This window comes from Eptatretus burgeri, chromosome 4, assembly GCF_056783735.1.
Source record: "Eptatretus burgeri isolate ZD-2024b chromosome 4, Ebu_testis_v1, whole genome shotgun sequence".
NCBI classification, from domain to species: Eukaryota; Metazoa; Chordata; class Myxini; order Myxiniformes; family Myxinidae; genus Eptatretus; species Eptatretus burgeri.
In genome coordinates, this window is record NC_140964.1 from 42,011,613 (window position 1) to 42,025,028 (window position 13,416).

General features: G+C 50.0%; 1 protein-coding gene across 19 annotated transcripts in view; it reads left to right on the forward strand.

Annotated features, from left to right (window-relative positions):
- Positions 1-13,416, forward strand: part of LOC147027882 (sorting nexin-2-like) — a 249,288-nt gene that overhangs the window by 165,344 nt on the left and 70,528 nt on the right. For 9 of the 19 annotated variants that reach the window (XM_085877607.1, XM_085877609.1, XM_085877606.1 and 6 more), the window contains one exon: positions 1,352-5,202. The exons of 2 other annotated variants lie outside the window; for them this stretch is intronic. In XM_085877607.1, coding sequence (XP_085733733.1) covers positions 1,352-1,659 — 308 coding nt within the window. In that variant the 3' untranslated portion in view covers positions 1,660-5,202. Of the gene's footprint in view, positions 1-1,351; positions 5,204-13,416 lie in introns of those variants that run through there. 8 more of the 19 variants (XM_085877614.1, XM_085877615.1, XM_085877618.1 and 5 more) reach the window with 4 other exon arrangements.

Genomic DNA, 13,416 nt, shown 5'->3' on the forward strand with positions numbered 1-13,416 from the left:
GCAACACACAGATATCTTATAGAGAACATAGCGTTTGTTTTGTATAGTCTGGGTAAAGCATCCTGTGCTCTTCCACACACTGTAGCAATGCTTGACGTTGTTTCTCATAATTGCACATATGAATAAAGTCAGACACTAGCTTAATTCCTCTTAAAGTTAGATAATTTACGACACGCAAAGAATTAGCACTTTCGCAAAATTTCCTGTAAAGAGCGAACTTGTCCCACATAGCCACAGGAGCCCTGATCATTGGTCAGTCAAGGTTTATCTGCAAGTACACAAATAATTTTAAAAAAACATTTCATTCGATATACACAAAATATACGATTTTCACTGAATTTCCAAAATGGCAACCCCTTCTCAAAATGTCGGGACAAGTTTGTGAATAATATTTACGGGTACTTGGTATCATACTGGTGCCTACTGAAGTGCATTCGACAATCTAAACACAGAGAAATATATATTTTTAAATATTCAAAAATCAATATTATTTCCAAAAATATGGATTTTTCCTGAAATTTCAAAATGGCGGCCTGCGGTCAAAAAAGGCGGGAAAATTTTCAAACTTTGGTCGATCAACTAACTTCACTAGTGGAATCGATAGGCACATAGTGCTTCATTCCAGCAACTACTTTTGCAAAAGTGGTACACCATAATATGTATATATGTATATATGTATATATGTATATGTATATGTATATGTATATATGTGTATATGTATACGAATATATGTATATGTATGTATATGTATATATGTATATATATGTATATATGTATATATGTATATATATATGTATATGTAAATGTATATATGTATATGTATATTGTTACGGAAATGGCGCTTAGTCTTCTTCTGCTTTCGGCTGCTCCTGTTTGGGGTCGCCACAGCGGATCATCCGTATGATTCGCAGAGTGATTTGGCACATGTTTTACGCCGGATGCCCTTCCTGACGCAACCCTGGTCGCCTCTTATGACACAGGGATCTGGTACACCTATTTTAACTGGGGTATACACCGGCCCAGTATACTGGTACTCATTTCGCCAACCTCAGAAGGATGACAGGCTGAGTCAACCCCCTGGTGTATTAATTCAGTGGCCCAATGGGGCTTGAACTCAGGATATTTTGGATCCCAAGCCGCTGCCCAAACCACTGCGCCAACACCAGGCCGGAAATGGCGCTTAGTGTGCCACTAAATATAGGATTAGCCCAGCTCCCCCATTAAATGCATGTTTAGCCAGGTTGTTCGGTAATTTGACGTTACATTTGTGTCGGGAGGTGTCACAGGCTGTTATTTGTTTGTGCAGTGGTGGTGAACCGAGAGATTCTTCTTCCTTCCTTTCTCTCTCCAGACAAGGCCCCGCCCAATCGGCTGAGAGGGAGTGGCCTAGAGAAGGAAGTGAAACTGAGGGGAGGAGCCTGTGGGCTTGGAGGCAAGCAGAAAGAAGGAAAGGCATTGGTGATTCTGCCGGGAGAGAAACTGAGCCTGAGCGCACCGGCCTGGAGAAGCGCGCCAGGGCTGAAGGAAAGGCAGGGAAAGGACTGCATGAGATCTGTCTGCCCTCAGCTGGATGAGAGACGATTGGTGGGAGTCGTGATCTGCTGTGTAGGGGATGGCTGTGTCTGTCTGCGATCTGCTATCGTGAAGGAGGCCTGGTGAACAGGCCAGGCCTAGACTTGTATGCTGGACCTCGTGAGAAACCAGCTGAAACCCATCATCGACCTGACGGTCTGGAGCAGTCGACCTCGCGGGGTCTGAGCACACGGAGGCCGCGTGTGTGGGCTGTGCGACAAAGGAGGACGAGCGCCATCTTGCCAGGCGGCATGCTCGAGCTTGGGGCTCGAATCCGTGGACATCCGCTTGTCACGAGCCACATTCGTGCTTTTGACACTTTCCTCTCGTCCATGAAACATCACTAAGTACTCTGTCTTGTCTGCATGCTGTCCATGTCTTGTCTGCATGTCGTAAAAGGTTTATCTCGTTAGAGTTCCTTTCGAAACCCGTAATCCGTGTCTCCCAAGTTAAGAACGGGTTATAGATTAATTATAACATTGTCGTGAATGTTTTGCTTGTGTCGTGTTCCCCGATGTCCCCAATAAATCTGGCTGATTCGTATGAAGTTTCTGCTTTGAATTAGTTCGTGTCGCGCCGATGGATCCGCCCGATTCGTTAAAAAAAAAAAAACTGGTGACGGACTTCGAATCCCGACACCGCGGAAGCCATTAACAATTGGTGTCCGGAGTGGGTTGAGAATCCCTCCGTTGCCGATCCTTAACATTTGGTAGTCAGGAACGGGATATTTGGACCTGTGGTGCATTTCGCACCCTGAACATTGGTTACGAGAGGCGCGAGGGGAAAAAAAAACAAAAAACGACGCTCACAAATTTGATTTTATTTTGAGCGGATCGGGTATAAAACTGCGAAATTATTAATAAAATGGAGTCGCAAGATGGTGGTGCGGCTCCACCTTGGCGCGACACGAAGCGGGAGTGGGCTATTAATAGCGCAACGAACGGCACAACATGAGGTGGTGGCTCCCAACCACCGGTTCAAACTACGTGGTCACGGCATGCGCCATGACAGGCGAGGCAGGACGACTACGCGAACATTGGCAAACTTCAGATACGATTGGGGGATGCCTTGGAACAGGTGAAGTGTTATGAGAATTATATAAAGGAGGTACAAATTGAATTGGACGAGGCACAACGGCACTCAGACGAGATTCAGGAAAAGGATGTGTACGGTGGGTTACAACAATTGGCCGATGTACGGGAACGAATTCAGTTGCTGAAAGAGGACTTAGCCAACAGAGTCGACAAACTATGTGGAGAAAAGAATAAAGTAGTGTTGTTTACCCATAATTTGGAATATGAGAAGAGCAAACTGAACAAAAGAATAGAGGAAGAGCAAACTAGTAACTCCCAGGATAGGGAGAACTTGGAAAAAGAATGGAAAAAAAGCCAAGAAAAGGAAAAATATTGTTACGGTTGTGGAAATTCACAGGACACCATATAGGTCCTTAGATCAGTTATGTCGATAAGTACGTGTTCAGTTTAGATCTCCCCACCATCATCTAGCGGGGATTTATTCGTGTAACAGGGCTGTGATCTTTGAGGTAGCCGTTTTTCTTTTACTATCTTGATTTTGGCACCAACCGCCTCTCAACCACCACAACCACCACCAACTGCATCTCAACAACCACAGCCACCTTCTCCACAACTGCCTTCACAACAACCACCTTAACCATAACCGCCCAACAACACCACCATCACTACCACTACAAAACGCCAGCCACGCCACCATCACCACAACCACTGTAACCACAACCACCACCGCGTTTCCACCTCGGCACACGGTTGCAAGAAGCCTGGCATTCGTCGAGGGAGAACGGATGACGGCCTCACCCTCTCCCCCCAACGAATAACCTTGCGAGAGTAACAAAAACCAACGAAAGCTTTGAAAAAAAGGCAAAAGAAAGGCCCGATCCAGGGGAAAAAAACGCCCTTCTTCTGGAAGTTTCCCGCGCCTGCAGGAAGAAGCGGCGGGAGGTGAGGGCGGGCGGAGCTGGAGATGTAAGGAGGAGGTGCAGGCTCTGGAGTGTGTGTGTGTGTGTGTGTGTACGTACACTGAAGCTTTTGTCTCTCTCTGGGCTCTGCATCGCGCTCGCTGGATAGCACTCGCTGGATCTCTCTCTCTGGGCCCTGCATCGCACGCGCTCGCTGGATCGCGCTCGCTGGATCGCGCGCGCTCTGGATCCCTGGGTCGGTCGTGACGAGAGTGGGGAAAACGAGATTGAAGGTGCCGAGATGCCAGCACTCACTGGGCCGGTCGTGACAAGGTCGGATCGAGGAGGACGGAGCCTGAGAATCCACCTCACGGTCACGATTTTCTTTCCTTTTATTTCCGGATTTTTGTATGAGAGTCTGTGGCGCCGTGTCTGTTAAGTAAACCTGGTTAAGTGTACGATAATAACTATAGACAAACGGTTGTAGTTCTCTTTCTGCTCGTGTCCTGTTCCCCGACCCCCATTGCTTACATACGTGCTTGTACATGCATTGCTTTTGTTTGCCTCGCCTGATTGCATACATGACTGCATGAGTGCATATGTGTCGTGTGTGTAATAAATGTCCGTATGTGAATGTCGACCTGTTCGTTGCGTCCTTTCCCTTAATTGAGCTGCAGTATTGCATTCGGGATATAGTTGGTTCTTAATAACCGATAAGAGAATCGGGTCCAACGGGGCTTCGCGATAATACCCCGCTCGGTTATCACAAAACTGAGCGAGCTGCTTAGTGGCTCATTTCCAAGCAGGCCCCGTTGAGGTACAGTCTCTCGGTAGTCTGCCCGCGCGATTAATTAGGTAAATCGACCATTCGGCGATCGGACCCTGTAGCGCGGGTAGAGTATTGACAAGGCTGTGGTGTGATTAAAGATACACCCGTAGCTGGATTTCGGCGTTGATCCGAAAGCTGCGACTAGGTTTGTCCGTTCGGTGGGCGAGAGCGGCCGCCATTGGCTAGAAGCGGTCGCCCGCACGCCGAACGGGTGGTAACCACAACAATATGAACACAATTTGGAATTGAAACAACTGAAGGAAGAGGTAAGATCAGGCAATCAGATAAGAGAAAGCCTAGAACAGAAGATAAAAAGAGGAGAGAAATACCTGGATCAAAGGAAGGAAAAATTGTTGGAAAAGTCGAGACAGTTCAAGGAACTACAGGAAGAAATGAGGAAGGTAGAGGGGAGTACCCATAAGTTGGAACAAGAGAAGAGCAAACTGAACAAAAGAATAGAGGAGGAGCAAATTAGTAACTCCCAGGATAGGAAGAGCTTGGAAGAAGAATGGAAAACAAAGCTGGAAAAGGAAAAACGGGAATTGGAACTACTGAAGGAAGAGGTAAGATCAGGCAATCGGATAAGGGAGAGCCTGGAACAGGAGATTTTCATTTTCAACAATGCCATTTGTATTCCGCATACCCCATTTTAGATTTCAAAACGATTCTTATACAATGTTTCTACAAAACTTACATTCATTTCTTGGTGGCCATGTAGCAGCCATTTTGAAACGTGGCTGTTCCCCTGTCATGCCCAGTTTTTCAAAATGAAACCTCATGCAATGTAAAGCTTTATTGGTTCACGAAAAAATATTTTCATGAAAAAAACTAGAGGGGGAGCACTCGGGAGAGTGCAAAACCTCCTCCGCCAATACTGCTGGGTCACTCAAGTGAACCTTATATCTTATTCATTAAATATGATGTCAACAGTGCTGATGGAGTTATAGTTCTTTTCTCCAACATTTTTTTTTGGGGGGGGGGGGGGGTTGGTCTAAAACATGTAGAAATGCAAAAAAAGAAATCGAAATTTTGTTTAAAAAAAAGTTGTAAAAAATTTTTTTTCTCTAACTTTTTGGGGGGGGGGGTTGGAAATCACTTAAAACATGAAGAAATGCAAAAAAAAGAAATCGAATTTTTTTTGTAAAAATTGCAAAAAAAATTTTTCCGGGGGGGGGGTTGGAAATCACTTAAAACATGTAGAATTGCAAAAAAAAAAATTTTTTTCTCTAAATTTTTTTTGGGGGGGGGGACCAAGGCCAAAATTTAATGGCATGATCCTTGGACCATACCTAACCCCCCCCACCAAGTTTCGTCGAAATCCGTCGAGGAGTTTTTCCGTAAGACTGTTCACAAACAAATAAAATAAACCAATGTCACCCGCAGGGTGACCCGTATCTTGCCAAAAGGTGACCACGTGTGACTTCTTTAAGGTCACACTGAGGTGAACAGAGCTGCTATTCACCAGGAGCGACTCCTTGAGGAATATCTGCCGACGAGAGATTCCGATGAGAATCGTTCTACAGAGTAACCATGAAAAATATGCTTTTGCCTCATAACGTCACCAAATGACGTCATAATGTCTCAAGCTTGACATATCTAGAAAGCACTCATCGAGGTGTTCAATTTGAGGTACTACACGATATGGTTCCTAAAACTTGAAAATTTGACCTTGGGGTCAAATATGTTTGACCTCAGGCGCTAACCATGAAGGTCAAGGCCAATCGCCACCAAAAATTAATCAGCTGAGCGCCAGACCATGAACTATATTCCCATGAAGTTTGAAGACGATCTGATCAAAATTACTCAAAAAATAAGGGTTTCGTCGACTCCCCTGATTTGCGACAAAGTGACCTTGACCTTTGACCTTGACCTTCAAAATTTGTGCACTGAAAGGGACCTCTATAGGCCTCTGATATGCGAAGTTACAAAAATTTCCAATGATAACTGTGCTCTGCAGAATTTTTTATATGTGATTACAGACAAAAAAAACAAAAAAACATACAAGCTGACTAACATATCTTGCAAAAACTTCGTTTTGGCAAGATAAATATGTGTTTGCCTCATAACGTCACCAAATGACGTCATAATGTCTCAAGCTTGACATATCTAGAAAGCACTCTTTGAGGTGTTCAATTTGAGGTACTACACGATATGGTTCCTAAAACTTGAAAATTTGACCTTGGGGTCAAATATGTTTGACCTCAGGCGCTAACCACGAAGGTCAAGGCCATCGGCACCAAAAACTAATCAGCTAAGCGCCAGACCATATACTACATTCCCATAAAGTTTGGAGACGATTAGATTAAAATTACTAAAAAAATAATGGTTTCGTCGACTCCCCTGATTTGCGACAAAGTGACCTTGACCTTTGACCTTGACCTTCAAAATTTTGTGCGCTGAAAGGGACCTCTATAGGCCTCTGATATGCGAAGTTACAAAAATTTCCAATGATAACTGTGCTCTGCAGAGTGATTTATACGTGATTACAGAAAAAAATTTAAAAAAACATATGAAGGTCAAGGGCAATCGCCACCAAAAATTAATCAGCTGAGCGCCAGACCATGAACTATATTCCCATGAAGTTTGAAGACGATCCGATCAAAATTACTCAAAAAATAAGGGTTTCGTCGACTCCCCTGATTTGCGACAAAGTGACCTTGACCTTTGACCTTGACCTTCAAAATTTAGTGCACTGAAAGGGACCTCTATAGGCCTCTGATATGCGAAGTTACAAAAATTTCCAATGATAACTCTGCACTGCAGAATTTTTTATACGTGATTACAGACAAACAAAAACAAAAAAACAAACAAAAAAAAACATACAAGCTGACTAACATATTGTTGTGGTTACCAGATTCGCAAACCACCATTCAGGTCCCTTAGGTGAGGTATCTCGGTAAGTGCATGTGTAGTTAGGCCAAAACCCGTTGTCTAGTGGGAATATATGTCATTTATACGTGCTGCGACTCTTCAGGATAGCCGTTTTTCTTTTACTATCTTTATTTTGGACCAACCGCCATGATCACAACCACAACATCAACCACCGACCACAACCGCCACGACCTTCACGCACACCTCACAACCGTAGCATCGCCACCGTTCTTGCCCCGCTGTGGGTACCGGTGTTGGACTCATGCAGAACGCGCGTCGAACAGCGTGTACAAAATCACGGATTTTGTGCTTCAAAAACGGATCAAAAACGACACACGCCCACTTTTTGCCGTCCAATCGGTGAGCGAGGGGCGAATTGGCCCCGCCCCCAGAACGATCGATATATGCAAATTTGTGGATCAAAAAGCCTTCACGCCCACTTTTTCTCGGGCCAATGGGGAGCGAGGTGAAAGGTCAAAGAGAAGGAGTCGCAAACGAGAACGAGAAGGAGTCGCAAACGAGAACGAGAAGGAGTCGAGAACGAGAACGAGAACGAGAACGAGAACGAGAACGAGAACGAGTCGGAACGGAGGGAACGAGTGTGGAAGTCTGGAGCCCGAAGCCTGCAGTGGCTGGAGAAGCTGAAGAGAGTCGGACGAGGGGGTGCTCGCGTCGGTGCCAGGAGCTGCATGCCCGAGGGAGGCCGGCAGCGCGACCTGGCCGAGGTGGAGACGCACACCAGGGATAATAAAGATCCTCTATACCCCGAGCATCAGCAACCCCCTCCTGTTTCCCCCCGCGCTGAGATAGTGCGACCAAGGGGGCCCCGTTCCCACCCCCTGCCAGGCACTGTCCACGAGGCCCGCGGGTTGCGGGGCCATCGCCGCTCCGCGTCTCATCACCAGACGGGTAGGCCCGACCCGGTCTCGGCCTCAGGCCTGCCTCATTCTTGAGGGGATTTCTTTTCCTTGGTTTTGGGTATGTGTTGTCGGCGCCGTCTGTGAAGTAGAATTGTATAAGTGTTGCCGTGTGCTCGGTAGTCGGTATTAGCTCTGCACTGTGTTTTCACTTTTATGTTTGCTTTTTGTGTAAATGGAATTGTGTTTTCTTTTTTGTGTGCATTTGGTGGAATTGTATTTGTGTGCTTTCCGTTCGTCGCGAATAAATGTGCTTTATTGTTGAACTGTTCTCCCGCTTCGCTTCGTCTTTTCCTCCATTGAATCCCCATCTTGCTTCACGTAAAGGGTTGGTAGTGGGCTGAATACGCCCGATAATTAATCGAACCGTCGAGGTCGACGATAACACCGCTCGGTTATTCCGATAGTACGGAACGGGTCGCTTAAGTGGCCCGTGTCCGAAGTCGACCTGCGGCGAGGTGCGATCGCCCGGTCTACCCTCCGCGTGGGTACTTAGGTAGTTCGAATTTGGCGAGCAACCCTATCCCACGCGGGGGCTGATTGGCTCGATCGCGGTGAGACCGAAAGGTCCACCCGTGACTGGTTCCCGGCGTTAGTCCGAGAGGGTCACGACTGGATTGTCCGTCCGGTGGGCGACGTGCCGCGATTCGAGTTACGTGGCCGTCGCACGCCGGCGGGCGCGAAAACCGCAACACTGGTGTCAGGTCGTGCGATACAAATTCATCGCCCTCCTCGCGGCACTGGTATCGGAGAACAGGAAAACGGGCTCTCCTGTCTCCGGCTAAATTTACGGGAATCGGTCCAGGGGTGAGAGAAGCGACCCCCGATTCCCTCCAAATTACGAGCGAGCAAATTAACCCTTTAGGAGAAGCAAGATGGCGTCTCAAGGCGAGCGGGTGCCGGGTGGATTAGGTATGTGTAATAGTAATGTAGAATCCATGGTCCAGGATGGAATCCCCGAGCAGGAAATGTTGATTGTGCAGGAACACGGACTCGCCCAACTGAACCCAGGGCCCGAAATGGGTGCGGCAGCGGCCGCAGTGTATGACACCTCCCCCCCCCCTCTCCACCAAAACCCTTCCCCAACCCTTGCCGAAACGGCTCAGCTGAGTGCATCCAACATGGCCCAGCTATGCGCCATGCTGGCGGCAATGAACGAAAAGATGAATGCGAAAATGATCGAAAAGATGGAAGCGAATATGAAAAACGAAATGAAAGGCATGAACGAACAAATGAACGAAAAGATGGATACAAATACAAATGAAGTGAAAACGACGATGGATGCGAATACACAGCAAATGAGGGAAGAAATGAAAAAGCTGCGGGGTGAGACGCAGAACATGGGCCGATGCCTGCAGGCGGGCATGAAGGCCGTGACAAAGGAAATAATAGTTGAGACAAGGGAGGTAAAGGGTGAAGAGTTGGGAGAGACACGGGAGATAGAAAAAATAGAGGAAAGACTACACGAGGAAGACGGGGTAAGTGACGCACACACACACACGGAGGTAGTGGAGGATAGTGAGGGTGAGCTGGCGGACTGGGTAGAGACCCGGTGCGAGCACCTGGGTGGCCTCCTCCAGGAACGAGGGGAGGGAGTATGCCCCCTTGAGGCGAGTCACGACCAGGTGAGTTCGGTCGTGCTTTGCGAGGTTGAGGGGACGAGTGCTATGGACAGGTGCACGGAGAGCTTGGGGGGTATAGAGGCCCCGGAGACCCTTGTGGGGACACGAATCCCCAGTGTGGTTGTCCCTGTGTGTGTGGTGCAAGGCGTGGGTGCGTCCCCGTGTGTGGAAGCGACCCCGTGTGTGAGTGGTGTGGTGGCGATGGTGCTGGAGTGCGTGCTTCCCAGCACGCCGTGTTTGGATGAGGCACCGTGTGTGGATGAGGAACCGTGTGTGGAAGAGGCCGTGTGTGTGAGTGAAACGGCCAGTATGAGTGAGGAACCGCGGGTGAGTGCCCCCGCGTGTGTGGATGAGGCACCGCGGTTAAGTGCCCCCGCGTGTATGAGTGAGGGACGGTGTGTGGATGAGGCACCGCGGTTGAGTGCCCCCGCGTGTATGAGTGAGGGACGTTGTGTGGAAGAGACCGCGTGTGTGAGTGTCGCCGTGTGTATGGATGAGGCACCGCGGTTAAGTGCCCCCACGTGTATGAGTGAGGCACGGTGTGTGGATGAGGCACCGCGGGTGAGTGCCCCCGCGTGTGTAAGTAGTATGGTTTGTGTGAGTGGTGAGGCACCGTGCGTGAGTGAACGGCCGTGTGCAAGGTCGCTGTGTGCAAGGGAGACCGTGTGTGTGAGAGAGCGGTATGAGAGGGAGATGTCGGTTGGCATGCGGGAGCACGCAGCCGCGTCTCCCGGGGTGAGTTTAATGGTGTGGACTGTGTGCGTCGTAACACGCAGGTGTGCGTGGGTTGAATGGCGACGACGACGGCGACAGAGGAGAGAAAGCCGAGTAGCGGCTGTAGTTGTTTCGCGGACCGTGCCGGGTTCACCCAGCAGTGAGCACGCGGTTCGTGCTGTGCAACGCACGAGACCACCACGTGCTCGCTTGCGAGAGTGAAGTCCCGGTCCGGAAACGCACGCGGTGGATTTGCCGATCCCGCGGACGGACAAAGTTTCGGCAGGTAAACGGATTTGGACCGGACGGGTTCTCCACGCGATCGTGTGTGTTAAGCTCCAACGGGCAAAGCACATGTGTTCGCGTGGGGAACCCCTCGAGACGTGGGGCTTGTGTTTTTTTTTATGCGCACGGTGACGTCATGGCTGCACGTGGGGTTGGAATCCGGCAGGAGGGGTATCTCTGCCGGATGGTCCCGTCCAAGGAGGGTCGAGGAACACGTGCAGCTGCATGACGTCACGGGCAGGTGCAAAGTGCGCGAGCTCTGAGTTGCCGCGCAGGTGCTGCGCATGGAAAAAAAAAAAAAAAGCAAGCCTCACTTTCGGGTGTACAGGATTCCTGGGCAAGGGGTGGAAGACCCCCTTGGCCTGGGCACAGGATGAAAACTAGTTAGGGGGAAGGGTTAGCTTAGCTAGACCGACTTCATGGGGCAGGGGTAAGTCCTCATGGAGTCCGTGGAATGGATTAGTTAGAGGGATTGTAGCCAGATTTAGGTTGGGAAATGGATTAATGGGATTATTTGGAGACAGAGACAGACTTTGGATGTGTAGCGGGGACGTAGCTTAGCTACGTAGTGTTAAAAGGAACGTGCTATAGCTTAAGGGACGACGTGGGAGCACGAGTTAGTTAGGGGATGTAGTTAGGAGGATGGCAGAGTTCAGTGGTGTGTGTGTTGAAGAGTTGGTGAGTTGTGAGGTGAGTACTTGTTGAGTGAGTGAGGCCAGCGGGTCTGTGTGAGTGGAGTGAATGGGGAATGCATGGTGCGATGAGTGATTGGGGGGAGGAGTGACTCCCGCCCAAGGGACCCCGGGGTCAGTGTAGAGTGAGTTAGCTGGGTTAGTCAAATTTAAAAATGGAGGTCGTTTTGTTGTTGGTGGGAAAGTAGGCTCGAGACCCATTTGGAGGGGTGCAGGAGCCCTGTTGACAGGCTTGGGAGCGTGGCTGCGAAAGGTGAGTATCGCTGAGTGGGTACCCCGGGCACCAGGCTAGTCGGCCGCGGTAGGCCAAGGGCCCATGGGGGGCCGGGATAGAGTAGTGGGCACGGGTGCGCCTGCTTGGTGCGGGGGCCCGGGGCGCCATTAGCCGCGTGGGCAGTGTAGTGGGCACGGGTGACCCTCGGAAAGGGGCCCGGGAGGCCGGCCTGCCACGTGTGCGTTTCAGGGGAGGTGCCATGGGGGGCACTCCCCGGTGTTAGGGAGCTGGTAGGCTCGGAGGCAGTGTAGTGCCCGGGGTGCCATAGCGGGAGATTCGGCAGAGGGTCGTGCCTGCCAAAGGGAGCCACGTGTCCCAGCCAGGAGACCGTGTGAGGGCACGGAGAGAAAATTGGGGGGCGAGGCCCGAAATTGTGAGGACACCAACACAGGCGACGGGAATCTGGGTTGTTAGAACCAATAGTTTAAGCGAGAGGCGCTTGTTGAAAGCCCCGGGGTAGTTTAACTGTTAAATGGTTAGGGTAGATTAGGAGATGTACCCCTCCGCACCATCCATCCCCTCGCTGTCGTTGTGGGCCGCTGGACCCACTTTGGGTAAGATCGCCGAACTCTGGGGAGGCCATTCTGAGGCTTCGTTGGGCCTCGACACAGGACGTTAGCTCTCCCTTATTCCCCTCCGGGAAGGGAACGTAGGGGTTGGGAGTAGGCTCGGTGACAGGATAGGTTAGCCGAACAAGGACGATAAAGGGGGTTAGGGGACGATTTATAGTGGGGGAGTAAAAATAAAAACAACAAAAAAATAAGTTGGGGCTAAATTGGGGTTTGACAAATTAAGGGAGTGGGTATGTACAGTGACAGGCAAAGGCGATAGGTGGGAGGGAGACAGGAAGGTAGGTCCGAGCCCGCCTTCCAAGTGGCCAGCACCACCGCACTCCCTCCACCAACCTCCACGGAACGGCAAAGGCTGGCCAACTTCATCTGCAGCTGCTGTGCTGCAAGGCCTGTGCCGGCTGGATCGTCTGCAGCTGCTGTGCTGCAAGGCCCGTGCCGGCCCACTTCATCTGCCGGCTGGCTGTTTTGCTGCAAGGCCTGTGCCGGCCACTTCGTCTGCAGCTGTGGTACTTCAAGGCCTGTGCCGGCCAGTTCATCTGCCCGCTATGTTTGCCTGCAGCGGCCTTCTTCTGCGGGCTGTGTTTGCCTGCTCACCTTTGCCATGCCATGCCCACTGCCCACGTTCACCAGCCCCGTTCAATTTTTGCTTTGCCCCCCCCCCCCCTGTTCATTTCCATGTGCGCCAGGATCAGAAAGCAACAGTTTGCAAGCTGCAAGAACTGCCCCGTTGGCAGCTACAACACGGGCCTGCAGTGGCGGCCCGTGCACCGTGTTTGTGTTCATGCATCCATTCGTTGTGTTCATTGCGTGTGCCACTTGAGCTGGCACGGAGACTGCGTTGTGCAGCCCAAGCACCGTTGTGGTTCACTGAGTTCAGTTCAAAAGGGAAGGCCTTGGACTGCGTGTGAGCAGCCAGCCACGTTCCCTGTCACCTGCATTGTTTTGAGCCAGAGACTGCATGCGGGCAGCCTGGCTCCCTGCTAACTGCTTTCTTTTGCAGAGTTCAATGATCCTGGGCCATGGTTTAGTGTAAAATTTGTAAGTTAAGGTTAAGATGTACTGTAAATATGAGTGCGCCCCCGGCATGTTTGTCTTAGCGCCGGCAATTTTATTTAAGTCGTCCGTGTGAGTGAGT